Here is a 26,879-nt window from a genome sequence, read left to right as displayed (position 1 = left end):
ATTCAACTGTAAAAGTTTGAGCAAAATTTACCGATAAGTCACAAAGGAATTTAAAACGTAAGCTTTGATCCTGAAAAATAGACAAAAGGGCTTAATTCTGTCAGAACTTGTTGCAGCCAAAATTTTCTTTTAAGTCCACTACACATAAAGGTTATTCAACTGTGAGTGAGATCCACTCAGTAGTTAAAAGAGTAGGTGAAAATACAAGCTTCGGTACGAAAGGAGGACCGACAGAAGGGGGCAATGCTTAATGCCTTCCACTCTTTAAGGCCATACAAATCAACAAAGTCAGTGTAGAAATTTATATAAGTAATTTTATTCTATGCACTTAACAAACATAATATCGTAATCACAACACCCCTGCAGTAGAACTACCTTGTCTATTTACATAACTATAACTATACCTTTGTGAAGATTGTGATCCAGATATAGATAAAACTAGTTGAAAGCTGTCTTTGCAAACACAACATCAAAATAACAAAATAAATATATAACTGAAATATATACACTGTTTAACAGTCATCGTGAGAAAAGGGTGTGTCAAATTCAATCAAGCACAATAATCACAAGTGCATGAGTCGACTTAATAAAATACTATAAAACAAGACATGTGTCTATATGGCACATTACACTTTTGTCTCAAAACTCTACTATGTGTTTGAAGCGGAGCATAAAAAACAACATCTTATGCTTCATCTTATAAAACAAGTTTAAAATTTAATTCTAACAAAGGGTTTTTAAAAAATGATTTAAAAAAATAATACTTTATTTTCTAGCAAATATTTATAAAATGTAATAAAATAAATAAACACATTCAATTATTAAGATCATCTTTATTAAAAATTAAAAAGAGCCAATGGAGGTAACTCTTCGACTTTTTCCGTTTTTGTCAGTTTTTTTCTTGGGGGTTTTCTAAGCCAAACTTTGTGTATAGTAGGTAAGTCATCTTAGCTATATGTAACTTGGGAGATATCTTATTTATAAAATACAAGGAATAATGTCACACGTTTGATTACAATAACTCAATTAGTAATTGAGAATTTCAATTGGATCTGTTTTGCTACATACGGTACTTCAGCTAAGAAAGCTGTTTGAAAAAAAGAGGCTTGTTTGGGAACACTTCACTATTTGCATCTTCTAAGAAATAACATGTCAAGGATTACACTTTACAAATGCAAATTTGCATAAAGTGTGTTTTTTCGACAACACCCTTCAAATACTTGTACAAAAGTAATATAAAAACCTTTTCCGAAAATCGAAATAAAAAGGTATTTAATGTATATATTAACACAAGCAGTAAATGTTTATAACAGAAATAGCACCATTTTATGTCCTTATATACACATTCCATTTTTACAACATGCATGGTATTCTAAATGCTTTTATAAAACTTCCTATTTCTAACATTTCTGATTGAAGGTCATGTGGCCCTATTAGACATTCTGATTGAAGCGTCACTATTCCCAAGGTCATGAATAGTTTCTATCTGATTGAAGCGTCACTATTCCCCAGGTCATGAATATGTTCCATCTGATTGTAGCGTCACTATTTCCCAGGTCATGAATAGGCTTTAGCCAAGGCCTGGTAACACTTACACCTTTCACACTACCCCAACTATATGAAAATCCCCCTCCAAATTAAATTTCTTCATGATTTCTTGCTTGGGGTCATACTCCCGGGAGCTTCCACTGGTCTCCAGTGAAACATTTGGCACATTTAAGTTCTGAGAAGAGACATTAATATCCTTATGCAAGTATTTCATGTTGTTCAACATTTCCCTATGACTGAGACACACATTTTCATACAATTTATCAGAGGAAATTCTATCGAAAGAATCATCAGAAAAGTCCTCCCCCTTTCCATTTACAGGGGAGTTATTCCTAGATACTCCTTCTTTTAGGTTATTGCACATAAAATCACGCTTGTCCCTCGCTTCACAATCAGTTTGTTTACTCTCTCCAGTATTTTCTTGGACTCTTGGAGAACTAAATCCACTGTCACCAAGAAACATGTCTTTCGCGTTCATCTCTTGTTGGGATTGCGACCGTTTGTTTATCACAGTTCCAAGACTTTGCTCACTTCCAGTTCCTTCTATTGCACTATCATGTGAACTTTGACCCTGACTCGAATTAGAGGTCAAGGTTTCTCTTTCACTGCCATGTTCTGAGCGCCTGTCCATCTCTTGACGGTCTGAATGAGAATCTGTAGAAGCCACTGGAGAGAATGGTCTATCCATTCTACTCATTACTTGTTCATTCACAATGTCTTGCATGTGACTTCTGTGCTTTCTTTCAGGCAAACTGGGCTTTCGTTCTTCAGAAATGTGTACATTTGCATATATGTGACCTTGACCCAAACTTTGGCCTTGACCTAAGCCTTGACCCTGACCTAAACTAAGCGTACCTGGTCTACTTGGCACAGCACTGTTTGGCATGTGTCTATAGGAACCTGTTCTCAATGCTGACATATCCACTCTCTTATCAGCAACCGGGTGACGGTAAGAGTTAGACCTTGCATATCTGTCAGAGTGTATTTTTTCCTCAATTTCCCAGGTATGCTGAACACTCTGCACGTGAGTAGCTTTGGTAAGGCCCACGCAGTTAACACCGCTACTCTGAGATAAACCCATTGCCCTGTGTTTATTCTTCAACTGGCCTTGATATTCAAAACTGATGTCATTGTCTGTGGATCTACCATGGGGAGAAAGAGGCTGACTCATTCCGCTAACATGCCTGCTTGGAAAGTAGCTTGAATGTCTCTCAGCTCGAGATTTGTTCCTAGATTTGCGTGCTTTTCTACCTGATTTTGATTTGTTGCCTTTATCATGCTCATCTTTCACACTTTTGATCTCCGGTTTAGGCACAAATGTGTCATCCTTCATTTCTTGCTGTTCGTGAATAGAGCTGAAACGTGGTGTTGAACTGAATGCAGGGTGACTAACATATTCAGAATGCAATAGTTCTCGAGATGGTGACATCAACCTTGTTGGAAGAGAGCTCAGTTTTATTTGTTTTTGACCACAGCTGTTTCTAAAAGTATTTGTTTGATCATCATCAATATAGGTAGTATCTCCTGGTTGATTTGCAATGACCACTGGCATTCTATTTTTTTTAGATTTCTGTTTTGTCTTCTTGTTTGCCATCTCCACTTCAACATGTTTACCACCATGGCCCATTGTAATTTTCCCTTCCCCACCCACCTTCTCTGGCATGGAGCTGGGACCCAGCATGACACTGCTGGTTCCGCTGTCTGTGGACACCCGCTGCAGATAGGACAGAGTACCAGCCTTTGCCAACTGCTGCTGTACCCAGGTCTGGGTGCGGATCTGTCGATCCACCTGCTGCTGGTACCACAGCCACTCTGGAGGCGGAAACTGCGCAGAAAATGTGGCGTATTCCACCACAGGCTTTTTGCTCTCCGCAGCTTTGTCTGACTGCTTTTTTTTATTTCTTCCAAACAATTTGGAGAAAAAAGAGAATTTTTCTGAAATTAAATATATCGCAATGTTGATCATGATTATTTTAAGATATTTTTATATTCAAGCCGTCAAAGATTATATAATATGATAAATTATTTTGGACAACTAAGATCAACAGAAATTGCAACATTTATATTAATGTCACAGCTAACAACATAACAGGTAAAACAAAACTTCTTAATAAACAGCTATTAATCATTAGGAGACTATAAAAACTAGCTTTTAAATTAAATTCTAAAGTGGCGTTTTCAATCATATAATTATTTTTATGTGGACATGCTAATACAAGCATCTACCTTTGGATTTTTCAGCTTTTTTATTTTCCTTGCCCTTGTTCTCATTTCTGCTGTTGGCTGATGAGCCTCGTTTTAAGGAGCCGCTTTCAGAATCGTCTTCCTTGCGTCCTCTGTCACGTGATCTCTTCACACTGAGACTCATACTGCGCTGCATGCGTGGCACTGGCTTATCAATCTGTCAGCAACAAAAAGTACAAAATTTGCTACAATGACTTGTATACATATGTAGTTTATTTGATTATATAATTTTCTTGATTAAATAAGTTTTTAGTCTGTTTTTGTTTACAAAAACTAACAACTAAAACTTAATTTGTTTTCTAAATGTATCAGTTTACATCACTTCTTATATGAAGTTTAAGTCAACAAAATTGGTCAACTTGGGGACAAAAGGTCACACAACTGAACTATAATGTGTCCATACATTTTTTCTATCAGCACATTCCTAATAAACACACCTGCAATCTATCGTTGCTGACAGAATACCGCTTGTCTTTCCAGTCGTACAAGTTCCCCTGACCAATCATATTCTCCTCGGTTTCCACCTGGCACAAAATAGATCTCATTGGTTGGCGAGACCGCTGACTAAAATAAAGAACAATTGACGATGACAGATTGTATGTATGAAGCCTACAGGGTTTTTGCTTGCCAGTTTGGGAATATCCCGGTGCATTTTGGATTGGGGCAAATCACATTGTTTAGACCTAAATTGGGAAATTCATGTTGATGTTTTTTGCTTAAAAAAACTATTAATATGAAAATTAAAATGTTTTAAATATATATGTTTATATTCACTTAGTTTTATCTTATAAAGTTTGATAGGGATATGAACTAAATGTTGCATTTTTTTTAACTTAAAAAAAAATTGACACCTTCAATATGGAATTTTTGGCAGTCATTTTGGAAAAATATAAACTTTTTGAGATAGCAAATGGGGCAGAATTCTGGCTCCAAAATTGACCATAAAAGGAACACTGGCATGGTTATAAAAAACTTTCACCCCAAAACTTTCAACATTCAACTGTTACAGAGATGTGAAAACATTGTTCACTATGAAACTGGCAAATAGGGTGGATAATCAATTAATCACTCTTACCTGAATATGGCTGGTATGTACATGGGATGAAGATGGGTCCAGGGAGACATGAGGCCACTGGTCTGCAAGTCATCTCCATGCATGCGAAATGTATCCGGGGTTACCACAAAGTAACCACAGCCTGGAAAGAGAAATACAGAAAATATATAATTGATACATTTGTGTCCATTGATCTGAATCTCAGTATTATATTTCATATATTTATTATGATTAACATAGTATTTAGTATCAATTTATTACTAGTGCCTCTCTATGTCGTGCCACCAACAATCAAGGACCACAATGGAAATAAGGGATATTGCTCTTTTTGTGTAATCCTTGGCGTTAGTGTGCATGCCATAGTACATTCTATGCATGTACTTTTCAATTATGATTGTTTTTACTTCATATTGTTTTATGTACATGTTGTTTCATTGCATTGTGTGTATGTATGCTATCTCCGAAATATATCTATCTCTATCTATGTTCAAAGACATTTATACATGCAATTTCAGCCTTCTTGGTTAAATAGTTTACAAAATATCTTAATTGATAAAAAGTCTTTTAAATATTAATAATGTGTTGAATCCATTAAATGATCTAACATGACTTGTTTTAATTATGATTCAGTTTAATACCATTTTCACAGAAGCAATTAGGCACGATTTCAAAGGCCTTTTATGGGAGAGAACTGCAGTTCACCAAATGCTAAAAGATGGACAACAGTTATCCATCTAAGCACCGTATTTCATCAAAAACGCTATCACAGGGTAACACTAGGGGCAGTAAGGGACTAAGTTATGGATGATAGCACATCCTAGATTTGCCCACTAACTATAATGCATGTCAAAGGCCAGACACTAGTTTACAAAATTCAATCAATTCATTCAAAGGAGTTCAATTATCCAGGGGGTGAAATGTTTATTGTGAAAATGTGAGAAAACTTTAGGAATACCTGTACCTTGGGTATCAAATTGTCTATCTTTGTTATCAGTGCAGTGATTCAAATTGTACTTGTATTGCCAAACCTACTTGAATGTTTCATTGTGTTAGAAGATAAAATTAGTTTGTAGAGACTTCATATGAAGCAATAAACATGATTCAAGCAAGGCTCCTTCAACAAGAGTAAATGGCCATAAATCAGAGTCATTTGAATATTTAAATCCTGTACAAACATGTTTGCAATCTTCCCTACACTAGTTAGATGAACATTGATTTAATAGTCGATAATACATGTATTAGGGTTATATGAAACATTTTTTTAAAGAATTTTTTCCGTTAAAGAGCAGGAATTTAATCATCATGAAACTTGACTCCATAGTGTCACTTTACTTAAAACACTGTTATACTTTAAAATATTAATGTATTGAAAATCTTTGATTAAACCTATAAAAAAACTCAAATAATAGCAATCCATGGGCCATGGACTATGTAGAAACAATATCCACCTTTTTGTGAAACAGAAGTTCTATTGAATTGGGAAATTGCTTTTTAATGTGATTTTTATTTTCATAACTGGTCATATAATTGGGGTGAAACAGAACAAGTTCTTCATGTGAACAGGGTCAAAAGGTTGTTCTCTCACCCTGAATGATACCAGCGCATATTTAGATGACATGAACAGACCAGCCAAATATGGAGCGTCCTCTTTATCATATTGAAAGAAAAAGCACTTAATACAATTCATTGATTCATGAAAACTACTGGGTAAACTAAAGAAAAAGTTAAAAGCATTGATATAGAAGGCATTTCAAATAAATGTGTATAAAATTATTATCAGTGGATTTTGGTATGAAACTGTATGCAGTAATATTCCATCTAGGCTTTTACAGGAAATAAATGGCAATTAAGGAAGCAATTTCTCCCAGGTTTTGTTTTTTTGTGCATTCTTCATAAATCACAAGAAGTACTTTGCTATCAGATAATCTCAAATAGTTTGGCATCTTCTCAAACAATCTAAATATTTTCAAGAAATGGCTGTACCTGCTTATCAAAATAATAGGTGGTTTCTCCTGTGAATGTTAATGGAATAATTTTATGTAGGAAGATGCCAATACAAGATTATATAACATATTATATTTAAGCACAGATTTTCTTGACCCATTTATATAAATATATTTAAATAATTAAATGCAGCATTATATTCTCTTCCAAGCAGGAAAAACTAGTCACATTAAATTATAAACAAGAGGCCCCAAAGGGCCCTGGGTCGCTCACCTGAGACTTAGATGGAAAGAAACAAAGATTAAAACTCTTCAGCAAATATTTTAAGTTATTCATATGACAAGACTGACTTTAAAAATAAGGTGCTCCAAAGTATTCACAGCGAAGTGCCCAGGTTATACATTTTGATGTACCCACTCACGTCTTTTGTTAAATTATAGTTTCATTTCTCGGCCGATTTTGACAAATTATATATCATTAAAAAAGCTTACGTTACGTAGTAAACAGATATACAAATATATATTAAGTTTTTCTTCTGATTTCGACAGCCCGGCGAGTTATAACTTTAACTTTTGCAAATATCATACCGTTTTGGAGTTTTAGAATCCAGATTTACGGTTGACATGTTCGTACTTAATACCAATTTGTAGCGTTTATATTTGGAGTTCAGTTTTAAAAATTACATCTTGCTTCGGAGAATAGAATTCTGTATACGATAGAAAAAAAATTGTTTAAAAACGAAAGTAATTAAGGAATGAAGGCGGAAAAAAGTAGTGCGCGTTCCTAACGCACTGAACTGATGCTACGGTCTTGGCGATTATGCTTTTGTTTAGAAACCGGCCATTGAATTTCCTTTGCCATATTATTAGATTTTTATGAAATATATTGTAGTATTTTGTTCACGGAACATATCAATAAAGCTCATTATAAATGAATCTTAATAAATTAACGATTTCAGCTCTTGTTTATACCACAGAAAGGGTGTTAAATTTATGATGAAACAGCGTATATAACGGACCCTCTCGATATTATTCGGCTTTGCATGCATACTTGAAATAAATGGGTTTCAAAAACATTCATCGTTTGATGTTTATTATCAACGAGGTAATTATGTATAATTGTTTGAAATGTTATTTATCTTAAATTATCAATTTATTAAAGATTCTTGAAAATCACGGTCGGTGTTAACGCGGGTCATTTCGTATTTTGACATCAGGGCATCATGTCCAACTAGTCAAAATCAGATTTTTTTCACTGGGACGATGACGGCTTGGATTTAGACAGGCAGACAGATAGTTTATTCAGACTTATACAACAGTAAATCGTCTTCAACTCAAGAATATAAATTATTTTTAGACGAATTGTTAGGTGATTACACATATAGCAGTGATGATTCTGAGAATGTTGCCATGTTTCTTATCCATGTAATCTAGAGTCCGTGGTTTGAGCATTTTTATCGCGGTGTTCAATAAAAGATATCTCAATAATCTTGTTTATTGATAGATCTATGGCTTTATTGCCCCTGTGTTCAGCACAAACCAATTATCTCGTTATGATCAGATACTGTGCCGACCAATACTAAATAACACTATGGTGTCATACGCCACAGCAGGGACCTATACTTGTATATTGGTCCCTCACCACAGGTGGCAATGTCTGGTCAGTTTACACTTTTTATGATACCTCAATGTCTTCTCGTGGTATTAGAGGTCATTTCTTGGAGTAATGTAACGCCAATTACACAATTTTGCGTTTATAAGATATGTAGCGTATTGAAAACATTTATAGTCATCTACCCATACAGATTGCCATAAACTAAATACTGTATAGATGTCAGCCAGCTTAATCATAATAATTATAAGTGCTTAATACCTATACATGTACATTTTAAACATTTAAAAAATCTAATACTTAACATTTAACGTATTTAGCGGGTACCGGTAAAAAACTCCGTCATTTCGTAGTCCTATAAAGAGTGTATGGTAGTGTACGGAACAACATGATTAAAAACAGCATTCTCATTTGACCACAACGGCGTTAAATAATCATTCTGAAAAATACAAATAATACAGAGTTATAATTTAGAATTCTATATATTTATAACTCTGATAACTTATAAAGATATTTCAATATACATGCATAGACAGTTGACCGTGATTTTCAAGAATCTTTAAATAATTTTAATTAATTGATAATTTATGGTTTATAACCTTTCATTTAATTTTACATAATTACCTTTTTGATAATAAACAACAAACGATGAATGTTTTGACACTCATTATATTTGAAGTATGCAAAGCCAAAAAATATCAAGAGGGTCCGCTATATACGCTGTTTCATCATAAAATTATAACCCTTTCTGTGTTATGATCAAGAGCTAAAATCGTTAATTTATTAAGCTTCATTAATACTTTGTTTTATTGATATGTCTCTAGAACAAAATATTTCAATATATTCCATAAAAAAAATTAATAATCATGGCAAAGGAAATTCAATGGCCGGTATCTAAACAAAAGCATAATCGCCATCAGTTCGGTTCGTTAGGACCGCGCGCTACTTATTTCCGCCTTCATTCCTTACTTGCTTTCATTTTTAAACCATTTTTTTTCTATCATATACAGAATTCTATTCTCTTAAGCAAGATGTTATTTTTAAAACTGAACTCCAAATATAAACGCTACAAATCGGTATAAAGTACGAACATGTCAACCGTAAATCTAGATTCTAAAACTCCAAAACGGTATGATATTTGCAAAAGTTAAAGTTATAACTCGCCGGGCTGCCGAAATCAGAAGAAAAACTTAATATATATTTATATATCTGAACACTACGTTACGTAAGCTTTCTAATGATATATAATTTGTCAAAATCGGCCTAGAAATGAAACTATAATTAAAAAAAATACGTGAGTGGGTACATCAAATGTATAACATCGGCGCTTCGATAAAAGATCGATAGTTACGACACGGTCACGTGACTTAGACACAACAAGATATTTGGCGTAACGGTCCCGTTTCTTATCCGTGTAATCTAGAGTCCGTGATTGGGGTCAATTTTCAGGAGTGTTACACAACTACCACCTGGCAACAAATGCAGGCACAGGTATAAATGACTTTTATAGAGAGTAGTCTATGATAAGGGAATGAAAAGTCAAATAAGATTCATATGTAACACTTCTTGTTGTTTTATTGGTTTTACCACTATGTTAAATTTCTGCAATGATATAGATAACAATTATTAGTAATGGCAATAATTAATTTGAGCAATGCAATAATTATAATTAGATATTTGGGTTGTGGTTAATGTTTCTGAATCCATTACTAGTATCATCATAATCATCATAATAATAATCATCATCATCATGGTTAACATGGTTTAAATATAGTCATATTATGAAAACTGCCGCTACCCTGGCGGCCATGTTTTTCAACAAAACTGTAACCATTTTCGAACACAGCCAAGCTATCAATACAACAAATCTTCGAACAAAGTTCCATGAAGATTGGGCTATAAATGTTACTTCTAGAGTGTTAACAAGGTTTCACTATAGCCATATAAGCAAAGCTGCCCTGCCCCCTGGCGGCCATGTTTTTTTACCGATCCGAACCATTTTCATACTCAACCGTCGTATCGAGGAAACAAATGTTCTGACCAAATTTCATGAAGATTGGACCAAAAATGTGACTTCTAGAGCGTTCACATGTTTTCACTATATACATAATGAGAAAACTGCCCCGCCCCCTGGCGGCCATGATTTTTCACCGATCTGGACCATTTTCAAACTCATCCGAGATATCAATGAAACCAATGTTTTTACCAAGTTTCATGATGATTGGGCAAAAATTGTGACTTCTAGAGTGTTCACAAGGTTTCTCTATAGCCATAAAAGGAATACTGCCCCACCCCCTGGCAGCCATGTTTTTCAATGGACCAAAACATTTTTTGAACTCAACCAACATATCATTAAGACAAACATTTTGACAAAGTAACATGAAGATTGGGCATCAAATGTGACTTCTACAGTGTTCACAAGGTTTTTCTTTTGTTTGGCCTAGTTTTTGATCCAGCATGACCCAGTTTCGAACTCTGTCGAGGTATCATTGGAACAAATGTTCTTACCAAGTTTCATTAAGATCGGATAATAAATGTGGCCTCTAGAGTGTTCTTAAGGCAAATGTTGACGACGGACGCACGAAGGACGTACGATGGACGCACGACGGACAATGGACAAAAGGCAATCCCAAAAGCTCACCATGAGGACGTTGTGCTCAGGTGAGCTAAAAAGTTCTGCTATATTTCAGATGTGTATTGATTTGTTTTCCTGTAAATGTAAATTTCAATTAGTACAATTGATTTCCAGGAATTGCATCTGCTTTGGTTTGAGTGTTCAACTTAAAAATAGGCCAATATTATTAATTCTCAAGACTTACATCAAATACAGGTACAAGTTGTTTTTGGAGAGGGAGGGGAATTTTTCCCAGGTATATATGGTAAATTAATAAAACATATCACAAGGTGCTGAAGTAATGATCTGATGGGATAACTCTATGAAAACATCCAGGAAGCTGTGAAAACTACTTCAAGTCAGATTCAATTGACTAAGAACTCACTCATCAATCCCCTCACACTGCTCTATATTTCATCTCAGATGCACTGCAGTAAGTTCCAAGCATGTCTGCTTGTCTGATCTATTACACTGGAATGCGTCCAGATCTTTGTGCCCAACCTGCACATATGATTTGTTTATGCAAGGCATATAAACAAATTCTAATGAATGCTTAAGTTTGAATGGCAAAACCATCAGCGGAATTTCTCTGAAGCCTCTTATCGCAAAGTCATTACTTCATTTTGTCTGACATTTCTCCAGTTATTGGCACTTCTACACTTTCTCAATCTACAATTAATGTGTATACCACCCTTCGAATGTAGTAAACACATGTTTCAAATTAAAGGAATTACTTCTTATAACTTTTAGATTCTGTGCCGTCTTATACAATGTAATAGGCACTTTATATCATTAAAAGGAAGGCTTAGAGCCAAATTTCCCAACCAACATTTACTGTAAATGTTTGATGTATGGTGAAAATGAAGCACAATTAAGGCATTCCAATAAGGTACAATTGTTCATAAAACACATAGATCCCCTGGTAATATTTAACCACTTATCAAAATAAGATCATAATATTACAGAACCAGAGTCTTTGTAATGTTCCTTGTTTGTGTTTCATGTATTTCATTAATACCCATTGACATCTAACTAAAACATCATTTTTCAACAATCAACTTGTAAATGGCAATTTTGATCTTATATTAAACAGGCCAATTATAATCACTGTTTTATTTATATTTACTACGATAACCCATTATCAAAAAGCATGCCATGTAAATAATGGACAAAACCATGTCAAAAATATTAATTAATGCACAAATTTGTATGCATAAATGCAATCTTTGTTGTTCAAACATTGACAATATAGATCACTGGATATTTTTGTTCACAAAGTAACACCAAGGGTAGTCTAATAGTGGTGTTTACAAAATAATGCTCTTGTATTTTAGTTATCTATCAAATCATGCCCCCAGATAAAACAGCTGATGATTTGAAAAGTGTCACACAAGGACCATAAAATTGAAGAAGCAGACAGGAAAACTGTTGAGAGTTTGATAGATCTGCATTAAATGTCTCGGTCATTTAAATGTCATATAATTGAAACTACTTCTGGTTGTAAAACTTCACAGCAATATGTTTTCAGTCTTAACAGTAAGCAGCTGAACATACACAGATTGATCTGACATAATGAATTCATCATGACAAAAAGGTTATCAGATAGACATAAATAGAACTTGAATGATCATTTCTCACTGAGTTGAAAAGTGACAAATAACAACACTCCTTATTTCAAACAGAATTTATTGGAAATTATAAAAGGGCAGAATCTGCTGCTGTTTTTATATGTTTCCAACAGACGTTAGTAACATGAACTGAATTCAAATCAAGACAAATAACGTATTACTTTATAACATTATTAGAACTATGCTATCAAGTAAAAAATATGTTTTAACATTTCTGACAATATTTCTGAATAAAAATTAAGCAAAAGAAGGTTCCAGATAAAAAATTATATAACCAAATCCCACTGGACAAAACATAATGAGTCAATTAAAAACCACATGGCAATAATTATATGCAGAAAGGAATTTAGAAACAAAATTTTTTAATAAAATATTTAGTTGATAATTAACAAGACTATTGTCAAGCAATATAAGTCCCCTACCAGCTCCACCATTGTCAGAAATTCCACCATTTTCAGAATATTTTTTTATATATTTGTTGCCATAGCAACCAGAAGTTTTGACGTAGGAACAAAAATGAAATGACTTGCATATTGTCCATATTGCCATCTATCCATGTTTCAAGTTTCATGAAAATATTAAGAACTTTAAAAGTTATCGCAGGATCCAGAAAACCACCATTTTCAGCAGTATTTCTAGTCTATTTGTTGCCATAGCAACCAGAATTTTTGACGTAGGAACGAAATAAAATGACGTGCATAATGTCCATATTGACATCTATCCATGTTCCAAGTTTCATGAAAAAATATTAAGAACTTTTAGAGCTATCGCAGGATCCAGAAAAGTGTGACGGACTGACTGACTGACAGACAGACAGACAGACTGACAGACTGATAGACAGACGGAGCGCAAACCATAAGTCCCCTCTGGTGAAACCGGTAGGAGACTAATAAAACAACACCTTAAAGGGGCCTTTTCACAGATTTTGGCATATTTTGAAGTTTGTCATTAAATGCTTTATATTGATAAATGTAAACATTGGATCTTAAAAGCTCCAGTAAAAAATCAAGAATAAAATTAAAACAAGGAAAAAAAAGTAGCCAGTACCAGGGCTCGAACCAGTGACCCCCGGAATCCTGGAGTTAGTCTGAAGAAAAAACGAATTAGCCCTCTCGGCTTTTCCGCCGAGTATACACAGAATAAGTATTTTATACCTTATATAAGCAATCTTCGTAGTTTCGTAAATTTAAACAACAACAACAGAACTCTCCAAATTATTCAATAGTTTCGCGTTGCAACGCTTTATAATTTTTAGGTTTTCAAATCGTCAAAAGATACATATAATGGCTATATTGGACTCTGATGTTCAGTAATACTGTTTCCTCACAAATATCATAACTAGAACGAAAATTTGCGAATCTGAAACAACTTTTTTCAATTTTGTCAATTTAACAAACCGTGAAAAGATCCCTCTAAGGCATAATAAAACAATATCTTGAAGCATAGAAGCATAACAGTACAATTAATTTTGAGCTTGTCTTGCTTTCAGAGCTACAGATAAGCTTTTTGGGGTAATTGGGTAATACCCTTCAAAATAAGAATGAATTGGGTAATGGAAAACGTGATTGGGTATCCAAAAGTATGATGCCCGCTCATATAAAAAATAATTGGGTATTTGTACCAAAACAAACAAGTGAATTGGGTATTTACAATAAAACGTGAATTTAGCTTCTCAAAACCGTACCTACATAAAGTCACTGTTATGTATTCAATCGCAGTATAGGTTGTTCCATCTTTCTGCTATCAGATTCAACAATCTGAAGACAAGGGAATTTCTCAACCCACTCATCGAATGTGTTTCTACTTGTTTTTGTTCCAATAATATGGGCCAGTACTTTTGTTTTAGAAACCCAACACACCCCATCATAGGGGTTTGGAACGGTATTGTGGTAGTATAATATAGTGTATTTTGACCGAAAATGCCCCAAACAAAATTCATTATAGTCATCAACTATGCCCTTTGCAATTGTTTTATATTTAGATTAATTTACCACGACAAAGGAAATGTTTTTGTATTTTTTTGCGCAACTTTTCGTCTGCCTCGAGACGCCATTCGTATTCGTATTCGTATTCCTTGTCTTAACAGCCCTTATGGGCCAACCGTGACAAGCACGTCAAAGCGTTAGTGTAAAGTTTGTGACACCGATGAGACCTTCCTACTTATATTAGACTTATAAGAATGCACCGCGGATGTAGCCTTGTTTTTAATGACGTTTATTATTTGTAAGTGTCTATATCTTTCAGTATGTAGAGTAAATAAAAGTCTTCTACAATGGAACTCAACACTCTGAAGCCTCAGTGTCTCTGTTTTTGTTAATTTACCCCTGTGTCTTAAACCAGAACAGTCTATAATTGTGTGTACTTTCTCGTCTGTGTTGAATGAGTCCCATGTATTTGGCATCAGTCTCTCGATTTCAAAGCGGATGTCTGCTATAATGGGTTTACGTATTTCTGACATCAATAAACAGTTCAGAACAAAATGGCTTAGCGTTTCTGGAGCTTCGTTACACAGAGGACAGGTTGGATCGACGCTATTTTGGTTGAAAAACGCTCGATTACTTTGGAGTATGTAGGTGCCACTCATGAATTTCAGCTTCACTAATAGTCTGTTTGCATTTTGTTTGAATTGCATTTGTTATCATCTAAACGATTGGTAAATACGTTACCAGATAAAAACAAGCGCTTGTCGATTAAGACTCGATTCAAAACGGCCAAAACAAAACGGGATTTTTCATTACGCATAGAATTGGGTATCGGCGATTTGTTTTGCGTACCGGTACGCACAGATTTTGAAAAAAATGCGTATCCACCTATTTTTTATTGCGTATTTACGCAAATACGCAGCTTATCTGTAGCTCTGCTTGCTTTAGTTGGCTATTGATCACACAAATGAACCTTTTGACATGCTTTGACATCACACTGTTCTTATTTACACTGCAATGCCTTCAACATAAGGTGCAGAAATGTTGGCACTAAATGAAACAATTCAACTGCTATTGCATATTTCTAATTAAAGACACAAATCTTCAAATATGGCAGGAAGTACAAATGTACATGTACCTATGACACTAAAAATAAATTGCCTGCCATTATGCATAAGACAAACATGTCAAGCCTCTAAAACAAGATTTAATGGACTCTAAGCAAACATTGGAAGAATAAACAATTGTACAACCACAAAATGCCTCTATTGAAAATAAGTTTGTCATTTTTTTAAATGCAATTGCACGACAAATTAAACATAAATCTATTTATATTGAAATAGTTCCTTCTTTTATGTTTATAAATGCCACTATAAAGCTCATTTAGTTAAGGTTTTGAAATGTGTTTTTATCCTTCAAAAACATATTTTTCCGCTGCATTTTTTATAGATAAAACAGACCAAAGTTTGCCACATATTTAATATTCCAAAATAAGCAAGTTTGTATTCATTTTACTATTTTATAAATGTACCATTCAGAATTTTTCCCAAATTAAAATAGTCCAACTTGACACATACTTTTGATAAGAGTGTCTGCAAAATCAATACAAAAAACAAGGAGGGTACCTGTATGGAAGACTTTCCGTTCCCGGATGAGCTGGCCGAGGGTTTCATACACAAGCTGGTTGCTAGGGAGATGAATCCCCTGGTAACAGTGCTTGAGGCGCTCACACACTGTGTCGAGTGTGGCCACGATCTGGCCATTGTTGAGGTCCATGATGATAAGGCATAGCGCCTCTGGCAGGGGGATGAACTGGGTCTGCGGTATCACCTGCATCTCTATGCCATTCACATCACCTGAAACCAGCAACAGTTTCCCAGTTGAATATTTGAGTCTCACTCCATTCTATACATAGACGGTGACGTCACTACGTTATTGTCACCTCAATACTAAGACGCATCACATTTCCCTGGTTTGGGGAATTATGCTTCCGCCAAAGTAGTTCTGCGTAGAAATGAAAAATTTAATAATGAAAGAACAATCGTTTTGTATTGTGTGTTTAAAACGGAACTTGTTTAAAGAAATGTTATTTAGTTAATTATGTTCAAATGTGATTTGAATCTCTATTAAGACTGATAGCGATTATCAGAAGCACGATTACCTGACCTAATTTTGCTTTCACTTTTCACTTGTTAAAGAAGTGCTACCCACAATTCCTTTCTCGTTAGTACACAGGTCAGTAAGACCGGTGTGTACACAACACAATGGCCTCACTCTGGGAAACCATGCTTAACCCTTTGCATGCTGGGAAATTTGTCGTCTGCAAAAATGTTGTCTGCTGAATTTCTAAAATTAGCATTTTCTTCAAAAAAATTTCAAAGAATACTATCAGAATAGCAAACAGTTTGGATCCTGATGAGACGTCTCATCTGGATCCAAACTGTTTGCAAAGGCCTTCAAAATTCAGTTCCAACACTGAAAGAGTTAATGCATGTTGGTAAATGTTCGTTCCTGATTAGCCTATGCAGACACTTTCTGCCTTAAGTGGATTTTCTTTAAAAAAAGACTTCTTTTTTTGTTAAAAAAATGCATGAAAGCACAAAGTGTGGTCCCTGCTAAGCCTGTGGAGACTGCACAGTCTAATCTTGTATGACACTTTACCCACATGCATTAAGTATTGTCCAGAGCAAGGCCCATTTAGCACAGAAATTGAGTTTCAGACTTATGGTATTTGCTTCATATTTACGTTTTCAACTGGGTTTGTAAAGTTTCAACCAAAACAGTTTCCTTATATTTGAAGCAGTGCAATTGAGATTTGTTATATAAAGGTGCACATTTTCCACCTGTATTTATTACAAATTTGCCAAACTTTTTTATAAAGATACTCTTTAGAAATTCTTATTATATACTGTCAAAAGGATATATGCCAGCTAAATACTGAAGATGTCTAAAATAAAATTTAAGGGCCCATTCTGGCCTTTGGTCTTTAAATTAATGTAAATAATGCATGCTTTCTTTAACCTCAAATAGGACCTTTACACTTGCCAAATAAATACAATGAACTTGGGTAAATTTGAGGTCTCAGATACACAAGAGGTGGGTTGCGAGTATTAATAAATTTGACAATCATTCTCAATTCAGTGCAAACTCCTTCTGTTGCAATTTCATTTATGAAGTAAAAAGATATATTTGGAAGATAGATACTTCAGGTAATTGACAGGTGCAATCGAATAATTTAAGCAAACAGAACTAAGTCACTTGCACTAATAAACACGTCTGTGTGAAATAAGACTTAACAGGCAGGTGTAAAATATCACTTTCCATCAATAGTAAATTTAAAGACGGATCAGAATAAGTTCAAAGCCACTTACGATTGAGAGCAATTCATTAAAGAATACACTTCTGCTTGATTGACATTGGCATGGTTTTGCAGGAAATTGAGACAAATTTAAAAGAAACTTAATGTACTAAATAGGTAACTGACATCATATCTTGATATCGATCAAAACATTTCTTTACTTTGATATCAAAATCAGGAGTCAATAAGTCGCGGTGTCTTGAGTACTTAAAACAATCCTCATGTCGATATTCAATGTTGTAATGTTGCTGTGTTTGCATTGAAAATGCGACTCAAAATATCATTGTTTGTACAGTTTACACATGCAACTTCCATAGATGTTTGGCTTTACACTTAGCTCATGACATGTTGACAATTTGTATTCCCATCCATCTTATGGTTGCTGGGATTTCATTGGGCTATAAAGAATGTTCCCTATTTTGATGTCAGAGGAGCTCAGTCTGAGGCCTATATAATACCTTTATTATAAGATGATTAGCTAGATAGCTTTCTGAACTTCTGGTCCTTATTTTATAAATTAACAATATAATACTCTTTTTTAGCAAGTATTTATAAAGTCATTACCGAAATGAAGCACGGACCAAGCCTCAGTCTAATTTAAGTTCATTTTTCTGGTATTCTTGTAAATAAAGTCATTACTGGTATTGTTGGAGATTTTTTAAAATAAGTTTGCTTATCTAACTACTTCTGATAAAAGTCATATTATAAGAAAATGTAATTGATACCAGTTTATCATTATAATTTCTTTCACTAGCGCATCTTTCCCAATTTATAACTGAAAAAGAAAATTTAGCAATATCTGAACTGAGAATCTTGGTTTGCTATCATTTAAAAACATGTACATTTCATGATGCATCCAAATATGCTGAGAATAAATCACACCATAGCAATAAACATCCCTATGCATATCTTCAAGGATGCCAGCCATTTCCTCATCAGTTTTTTACCATGCAAAACAAAACATGTTTTATCAGGAAAACTTTCTTCCCAGTGGAGGTACATGTTATTTTACTGGCATAGATGCCACAGGAACCAGGTGCTATAATCATTTACCCAGGGTCTGGTCTATTAGAGAGGTCAAACAATGCCTACTGCTGACAAAGCGCTGTCAGAAATCATGTCACCTATCTGCATTGTATCAACAGAACATTCAAAAAATAGATCTCTGTTAAATATTGTTATAGCAATGTTGGTGATAATGTTGTGTTCAGAGGCAAAACTTCGTTGACTGGCATGGTATCACATTTGGTATCAATTGATGCAACACTTAACAGCTTGTTATAACAAAAACTGAAATAAGCAACACTCAAATTGTGTTTAAATACACTAACATTACTTTTGAAGCCTGCTATTGATATGTAAGATTAGAGCTGTGGTCCTAAAATTCATCAGAATAATTAAGTGACAGGATCTACCAGGACCTTAAAGGTGAATCTGATATACCTGGTAAATAATAAAAATGTTAAGCTCAGCAGATGCAAATGATTGCTGAAGAATCTGATCTGCAATTATCATGTTTTAACCCTTTACCACTTAGATACATGTTTAATTTGACGCATTTGTAGTCCTTTAACTGGTTACATTTTATTAAATACCTTTCTTACTATTGGATCAAGTTTTAAAGGCTTCATTTCCAACCTTTAGATACTGATGAGCAGCAAACAGCATAAAACCTGAACAGACTGCGAGTTACTAAACTTGCAGGGTTTTCCGGTTTTATACTGGTTGTAGAAGCTATTTTCACTTTGCTTCTTATGGAAAAGGGTTAAGAAATGAGGCGTGCTTTGGGAAAATGGGGCTTAATGCATGTGCTTGTCATCCCAGATTAGCCTTATCAAGGACAAAACTTTCTATCTACAATTGATTTTGGCTAGATTTAGAGACTTCCTTAAAACGAAAAATACCATATGCATTAAGCCCCATTTTCCCAGACCATGCCTCAAGTCAACCTTGTACAGTAGACTCTCTGTAAACCGGACGGTCTCGGGACCGGCCTGATCATCTGGTTTTCAGAGAGTTCCGGTTTACCAAGAGTTTGCATATTGCCAAAATATACATGGTATGCATTGTGTACAGAATCACATAAAAATAAAACAAACCATATACATTTACATGTACCATGTGATAACTGTACGCAGGTACTGATGATGTTAATTGCATTCTTAAAAAATGTGTTTTTAATCGATTAAAAGCAAAAAAAAATCCATACCGACTTGTTTTGATTAATCCGAAAGTGAGCGTGGTGCTTTATACACGTACGCACGTGGCATTTGTCATATAGGCGAGTGACGACACAAATAAGATTGTTGTAGATACACGATTTAATATCATAAAACATACACACAAGCAAAAAACAGCGTCATAACTATTTTTTAAGATATTTTTTAAGATATTCATAATCTAAAAACCTACTAATTCTTTAAGTTTACGAGTTCACGAAAAAGTCCAAGATCACTCTTTGCTTGAAAGCACATTTCTCCTTTATGTTAAAAACATGGTTATAAGATCTTTAAAAATAACCGAGAAGATCACAAGAAAATGATCGTCGCAACGGCATGCATTAATTTTTTAATTAAATTGTTTATCATAGGCGATAATAAATAATTAATAAAACGATCGAGTCAATCACTTATTGGTGTTACAGCACGTCTATTATAGACATTCACAGTTTGTTTTACATTACTTTAACGACTTGACACCTTTATGGTATGTTTAATCCGATAATCGATAATTGCGCGAGCAAAATGTGTGACACCGCACTCGCTGTGCTGACTAGGTATTGTTATTTTCACACCTTGGGCATCTTGAGAATTTAGACCGTCCGGTATACTCAATGTATTTTACGATGAAAATGACCAAATTTACGGAGATACCCGTCCGGTTTCCGGTTTTCAGAGAGTTCGGTTTATTCAACATTTTTTTACAAAGAAATAGAAGGAGAAAATACCAGGACTGGCCCGACCGTCCGGAATCAGGAGAGTTCCGGTATTCAGAGAGTCCGGTATTGGCAGAGTCTACTGTATGTACAGTTTATATTAGGACTGCCTCATGTTTTCACTCTCTTTTCATTCTGCACTTGAGTTTTTTGGTATCTTTGGATTCAATACAGATGAATATATAATACCCTAATCTCATTATATCAGACAGCTTTTCATGCAATTGTCCATTGATGTTGTGAAACTTCTCACATTCAACAATCATGTCAATAAGCATATTTTGCTATAATAGTTCAGCTTTGAATAGATGAACAAAGTTAACGCTCAGTAAACACCAATCCACTGACGCAATGCACCCATAAATATCAAGGCTCGAGAAAAAAATTGAGGGTTTCAATAACTGCTAATTCACCTGTTCAAGGTGTTATTGTCACTAGTGTCATATGAACTGACTTAATGTGACTCAATAAAATGTGTCTCAAATATCATTTCCGACAAAGCATAACAATTAAACATGATCGCTTTTTAATTGAATATTGCATTATTGCTAAACCACTTAAAATATTAAAGTAATTGTATTCTTAGATTATCTCTTTCCAAAAGCTGGCAGCTTAAGACGCAACCATTATTTGTTGCATTATGATTAGCAGTAATTAAATAAGACCTTAGATTTTAATCCACAAATAATGCATGGCAGGAAATATCAGCTGTAACAAAACACATGAAATGCTGCTCTTCAGGTATATTATAACATGATTGTCAGAATTAATCCATGTAGTTGTTCTTGCGTTACCAACAATTGGATAATCTTGTGTAGGGGATTATCTTATTCTTTCTATAATCCCTTCATGCGACATTTGAGACTTTGAGTAATATTGTGTGATCATGATAGAGATAATGTTTATAATTAACTTTTTTTTTTTCCCTTTATAGTGTTGATTAAAGGAACTCACTCGAAGCTCAATGTCATACAATTACTTAAGTCAGTATTTCATACTGCTGGGATAACCAACAAAAATCAATACATCACAACAAGATTAAGAATCAAACAAAAAATCCCTTCGAAAAACAGTTAAAAGTGACGAGAAAAGCACTGCATGTATACCCCAAACCCTCTTTACATATTTTTACAAATGTCTTTTTCACAAACAAGTATTCTATCAGATAACTTTCCCCATTATGGTCACTGTGATAGCATCTTTGATTATTTATCATGGGGATTGATCAATACTTCAATCTGCCAGTTATTTATCATATTTCCACACAGTGAAGATTTACCAGTATTGAATTTGCCACTGTTACTATTTGAGCGGGATTAGTTGTCTTATGTCCCTTTATTATTTGTTTGCCAGCTCCTACTGCCATCTCCTTCCCTGCTTTTCTTTGGGACAGGATCCACAATATAGTAAGACATAATCCTCAAGGATTTACTTGGTTTAATTCTTGGATCAGATTTTATCCCTAATGAAAGCATAGATTTTTGCAAATCTCAAATGCCATTTTGATAAAGGAAAGTCCTAAAGAAAAACATACTCTAAGAATATCCTTAGAGGTATTAGTATGTTAATGGGGAAAAACAGTTAATGTTAACCAACACAATGTACATATCACACCTAAGGACATTATTAAGTGTCATCTTTTGGTTTACTAATGTGCCAGTTCTAAAACCTAATTTGTTTAAAGATATAAATAAAAATCAAGTTCACAAACTTATGCAAGATATATATTTTCATTCAAGCTATAAAAATATATTTACAGATTAGATCACATAATTATACAAGTTTTCTCAAAATGCATACTACTTTGCACAAACAATATATTTTTCATTACACAAAAATATTTAATTTGTTAAACACAAATGTTCCTTCAAATTGTTAAAAATGTTCTCTGCAATCAATACCAACAATTATCTTCATATTCAACATAAAAAATGAATATCGTTATTTATAGTACAAGTCTTTTATATAATTTTTATTTTTATTTCACACACCCCCACCCTAGACACAATTTTGTTAAGTTCCAGTTAAACAAATAACACACAAATGTTGGCCTTAGGAACTGAGAACATAAAAAAGACAATTGACAATGGTCATAAATGGGATGTCTTATGGTGTAACATGACCAATAAATCAGTCATTAATTGCACATGCTGTCCAGCTAATTGCCCTTTTACATCCACATTCCACTACCACTATTAACTACATACCAGATAACCTTCTAACATACCATTGAAACATGCTTTTGGTGTCGATAATAATGCGTTTATATTCTAAGTAAAATATTATTCTATAACAATTATGACAAAAAGGTTTGAGGTTTACAGAGGCCATAAATTGATAGACGTCATTCAAATTCTTCATAAATTTTGCAAAAGTATGGTGACTAACCCACAATTTTGGATAAAGGAGAAGTGACTTCTCCCTAATAAAATCAGACTAATACACTTAAGTGCCTTAATCCACTTGAACAGTTGGAAGTTCAATTGTGGGGAAAAGTTTTCATACAGAACTTTATACCAGATTTTGAATATTTATACATGTAATAGCATTGAAGATAATGTAAACATATGACACAAATTATAATGATTAAAAAATACTTACAGACAATTGTATTGACCAGATATTTGTGAATAACTGAATCTTTTAATTTCATATGTTTTTACCCCTTTACTTGCCCTTGCAGGGACGCAGGTCAACATTTAAACATTATAAAAATAAGTTTTTACCATGCCCAGGTTTCAGACAATATTTTTAAGAATGTATACACAGAACAATGAATGTTTAAAGAACCACATGTAACATATCTTGGCTGTATCTAATGCACTGTTCTAGCAGATTCACATCTTTGATTTATTTGATGTTTCATTCATTTATTCAACAGCTGCATGCTATGAGAAAAACACTCAAGAACATCATAAATTGATATGGTGAATAATCACTATCACCCTGGTTTTTATCTTTAAATTAAATGCTAGCAGATACATGTATTTCATACAAACTGTATATAATAAGAAAAATATCCATGTAAAAAATAAATAAATAATTTGAACCATGATACTGCATACCTCTTTGTTTGGCCCTGATACTGTGCATTGCTTTATTTCCAAACATTTAAATATGCAGCTTGAATTCACATGAAATGTCAGGAAATTCAACAAAGTAACCTTTTATGATGCTTCAACATATAAATTCAAAATTTGAAACTTAGCGATTGGTTATAATGGTTATGATAATCAAATCACACAAATCAGTCATGTGTGATGCCGTTTCATTGAGATAAATGCAGATTTGCTTCATCAAGAATGTATTAAGCCACCAAACACACCTTTTTAGGACATCAATGGAAGAATTTAAATAATAAAATATGTCAACAGCATCAGGACTGGTGTTCAATATGCTTATTGGAGGAATTCTCGTTACCAATATGCAAAGGCTTAACCTGAATATCATCATCAATATACAACTGATTATAATATTTTTTAAATATAAATGGTTTTTCTGCAGATGATATGACAAAAACTTAATTGTGTGAATTATTTTTCATTTTACAAACAATAAGTCAATTATTAGTGTAACCTGGAAGTCAATTTTACTTTAACTTAAAAACTTATACATATTGTTTTGTAAATAAGTAGAATATACATACATGTAGTGATATGAATTTATGTTAAAATGGTGAAGCGCATACTTGGTTGTTAACGTTAATCAAGCTTGATGGTCAAACTTTTACTTCATGTATAATTTTTTTTAATTTCTTTATTATGATTGATGCTAATTACAATTATAAACTCAATGATAATTATGTTGTATTCATACCTCCATTATAGCTATATTACATAATAACGAATATTAAATAAAGGCAATTCATCTTTGTTAACTGCTTTGATCTGCCAAAATGCTCTTCATTGATCAGATGTTTTATTACCCATACAGATGGGGGCAGCAAGTAACATGACACATTTATATTGTTTTATTGTCCACCCCAGGGCAGACCTGTTCACACCTCAGCACAACCCATCTGATCAATTCATGAAGACAACTGACCGCTAACAAAAAATCAAATGTACAGAATTTTGTTACATAACATAATTGATAAATACCATCATTTGGAGTATGATCAAATAAAAAAATAGTGATAGTATCACAACATTTTATGTTTGCCTAAAAATGCCAATAAAAAAATTCAGACTAACCATTATTGTACCTATATTAATTGTGTAGCATACTAGCATTGAAAGGAAAAACACACTAAATAAATATGAGCCAGGTTTTAACTTTGTTCATCTAAAACAGATAAAACATATAAGTGTTGTTTCCATATAACGCACTGGTATATAAGTGTTTAGTTCACAAATTAACTGTAACTAATGGTATTTAATCAAATAAGAATGTTTAGTAATTAGCTGATTGCTTAAATAAATATGATGTTGTATTGCTGATATGCTTAGACATCTAACAGTTGAGGTGTATGAAATACCATAGTGTCAGTGTGAAATGCTGATGGAAATGTGCAGACAGATCTGCTACCTAGTTAGTCACTCCATTTATTGGCATACTTTAATACCTATGTGAGAAAATTGGCACAATGGTGTGAAGTAACGCTTGCTGTATACGTAACTGCTTGAGGCAATTTTACAAGGATTTCCCGAAATCTTAATGATGTTGTTCTGATATAATATAAGCAGTCATATTTTTTTTTGTAGCTGTGCTCTTCCCTTTGTTATGGAAATTTTATCTTTATAATGCCAGGATACTACCTTCACAAAATGCCATAGGACATTGTCTCAAGTGTTTTTTAAAAATGTCAGACACCACAATTGTATCATCACAATATAGTGTCTATGGCAAAACCATAAGCCTTAAATATTATAAATACCAAATTGATTTTAATTATGGAAAAAGTGTAACATACAAATAGTAATTATATTATTTGACAGTAATATTTTGATTGAACCTTCAACAGTAATGCACATCATAATGAAGTGCAGCATATGCACATTTTAAGTAATAATGTTATTATAATTATAATACCTATTTTACAAATGGCTATGGTGGCATTGGTTTAACTTCATGATAGCCTGACAGCAATTTACATTTTAATTATTATAACTATTGTTACCTATCCTGTCAATGGTGAAGCCAGTTGGGTCTTTCAGGACTCTGCGGCCCCACGCTGTGCGGACATTCTCCAGGTGGACATCATCACCTTTAACCAGTATGGTCAGTGGCTCAATGAACCCAACATATTCCAGGGAATTGACACTGTCCACTAGGGCAGGGTTCCAGTAACAGGTCTTATTTCGTAGTTTAAATTCATCAAAAACACCTTTTGCATCAAAGTCATCGTATCTCTTCTGAATATCACAGTGTGTTTTTTCACCAGTAATGGTAAGCCTAAACAAATCTCTTTTGAAATCACAATGCGCGTTGGTTTTGTTCGAATGCGCATCATTAGCATCACTTTGAACGGTTTCACTGCTGTCAATTTGGACAGATCGATGTGCATTTTCTTTCCTTTTAAAAACAATAGCAACACACCTGGATGTAACTCTTTGGTTTTTCAACGCCATTGTGGAACTTTTGACAACCTTTAAAGACATCCTTTAATTTTAAAACCACTTGTAGTTTTTTTCCGTTCTCACTTTCACATTTCAGCTGCTGTCATTCATGTGTGCAATTTCGCTCTGTTTGTAATCACCGCCTGTCGACTACTGAAGCGCGACTCCTAGCGGTGCAGGTATGATTTAAGAAGGGGCGAGAAGGCTTATATAATGTCAACCGCAGGAAATACGATTAATGTCCCTTGCACTGATAAAGGACACGCTGCGAACGTCTTGATCGAGTGTGAAACAATAAAGATAATTAGTTCATAAATCAAACATTCATAAGGATAATTAGTATTGACCGCCTTGTCAATTATTGCTGATGACTATCTTCGAAATTCATATTTTTATTGAATAAATTACACTTTCGAGGTTGTTGCTATCGAATTTTGCATTTATGATTAAGGAAACAAAAAGA

General features: G+C 33.9%; 1 protein-coding gene across 1 annotated transcript; it reads right to left on the bottom strand.

Annotated features, from left to right (window-relative positions):
* Window positions 1-296: 296 nt before the first annotated feature.
* LOC127866519 (uncharacterized) lies at window positions 297-26,580 on the bottom strand. Its single transcript, XM_052407081.1, has 6 exons — window positions 25,978-26,580; window positions 16,191-16,421; window positions 4,868-4,988; window positions 4,230-4,356; window positions 3,775-3,949; window positions 297-3,483 (listed from the first exon to the last, which is right to left on the bottom strand). The coding sequence occupies exons 1-6, from the start codon at window positions 26,456-26,458 to the stop codon at window positions 1,601-1,603; spliced, it is 3,018 nt and encodes a 1,005-aa protein (XP_052263041.1). The 5' UTR covers window positions 26,459-26,580; the 3' UTR covers window positions 297-1,600.
* Between the last annotated feature and the right edge of the window lie 299 nt (window positions 26,581-26,879).

This window comes from Dreissena polymorpha, chromosome 2, assembly GCF_020536995.1.
Source record: "Dreissena polymorpha isolate Duluth1 chromosome 2, UMN_Dpol_1.0, whole genome shotgun sequence".
In the NCBI taxonomy this organism is placed as follows: Eukaryota; Metazoa; Mollusca; class Bivalvia; order Myida; family Dreissenidae; genus Dreissena; species Dreissena polymorpha.
The sequence above is the reverse complement of the archived record's forward strand: the minus strand, read 5'-3'. Positions and strand labels throughout refer to the sequence as shown.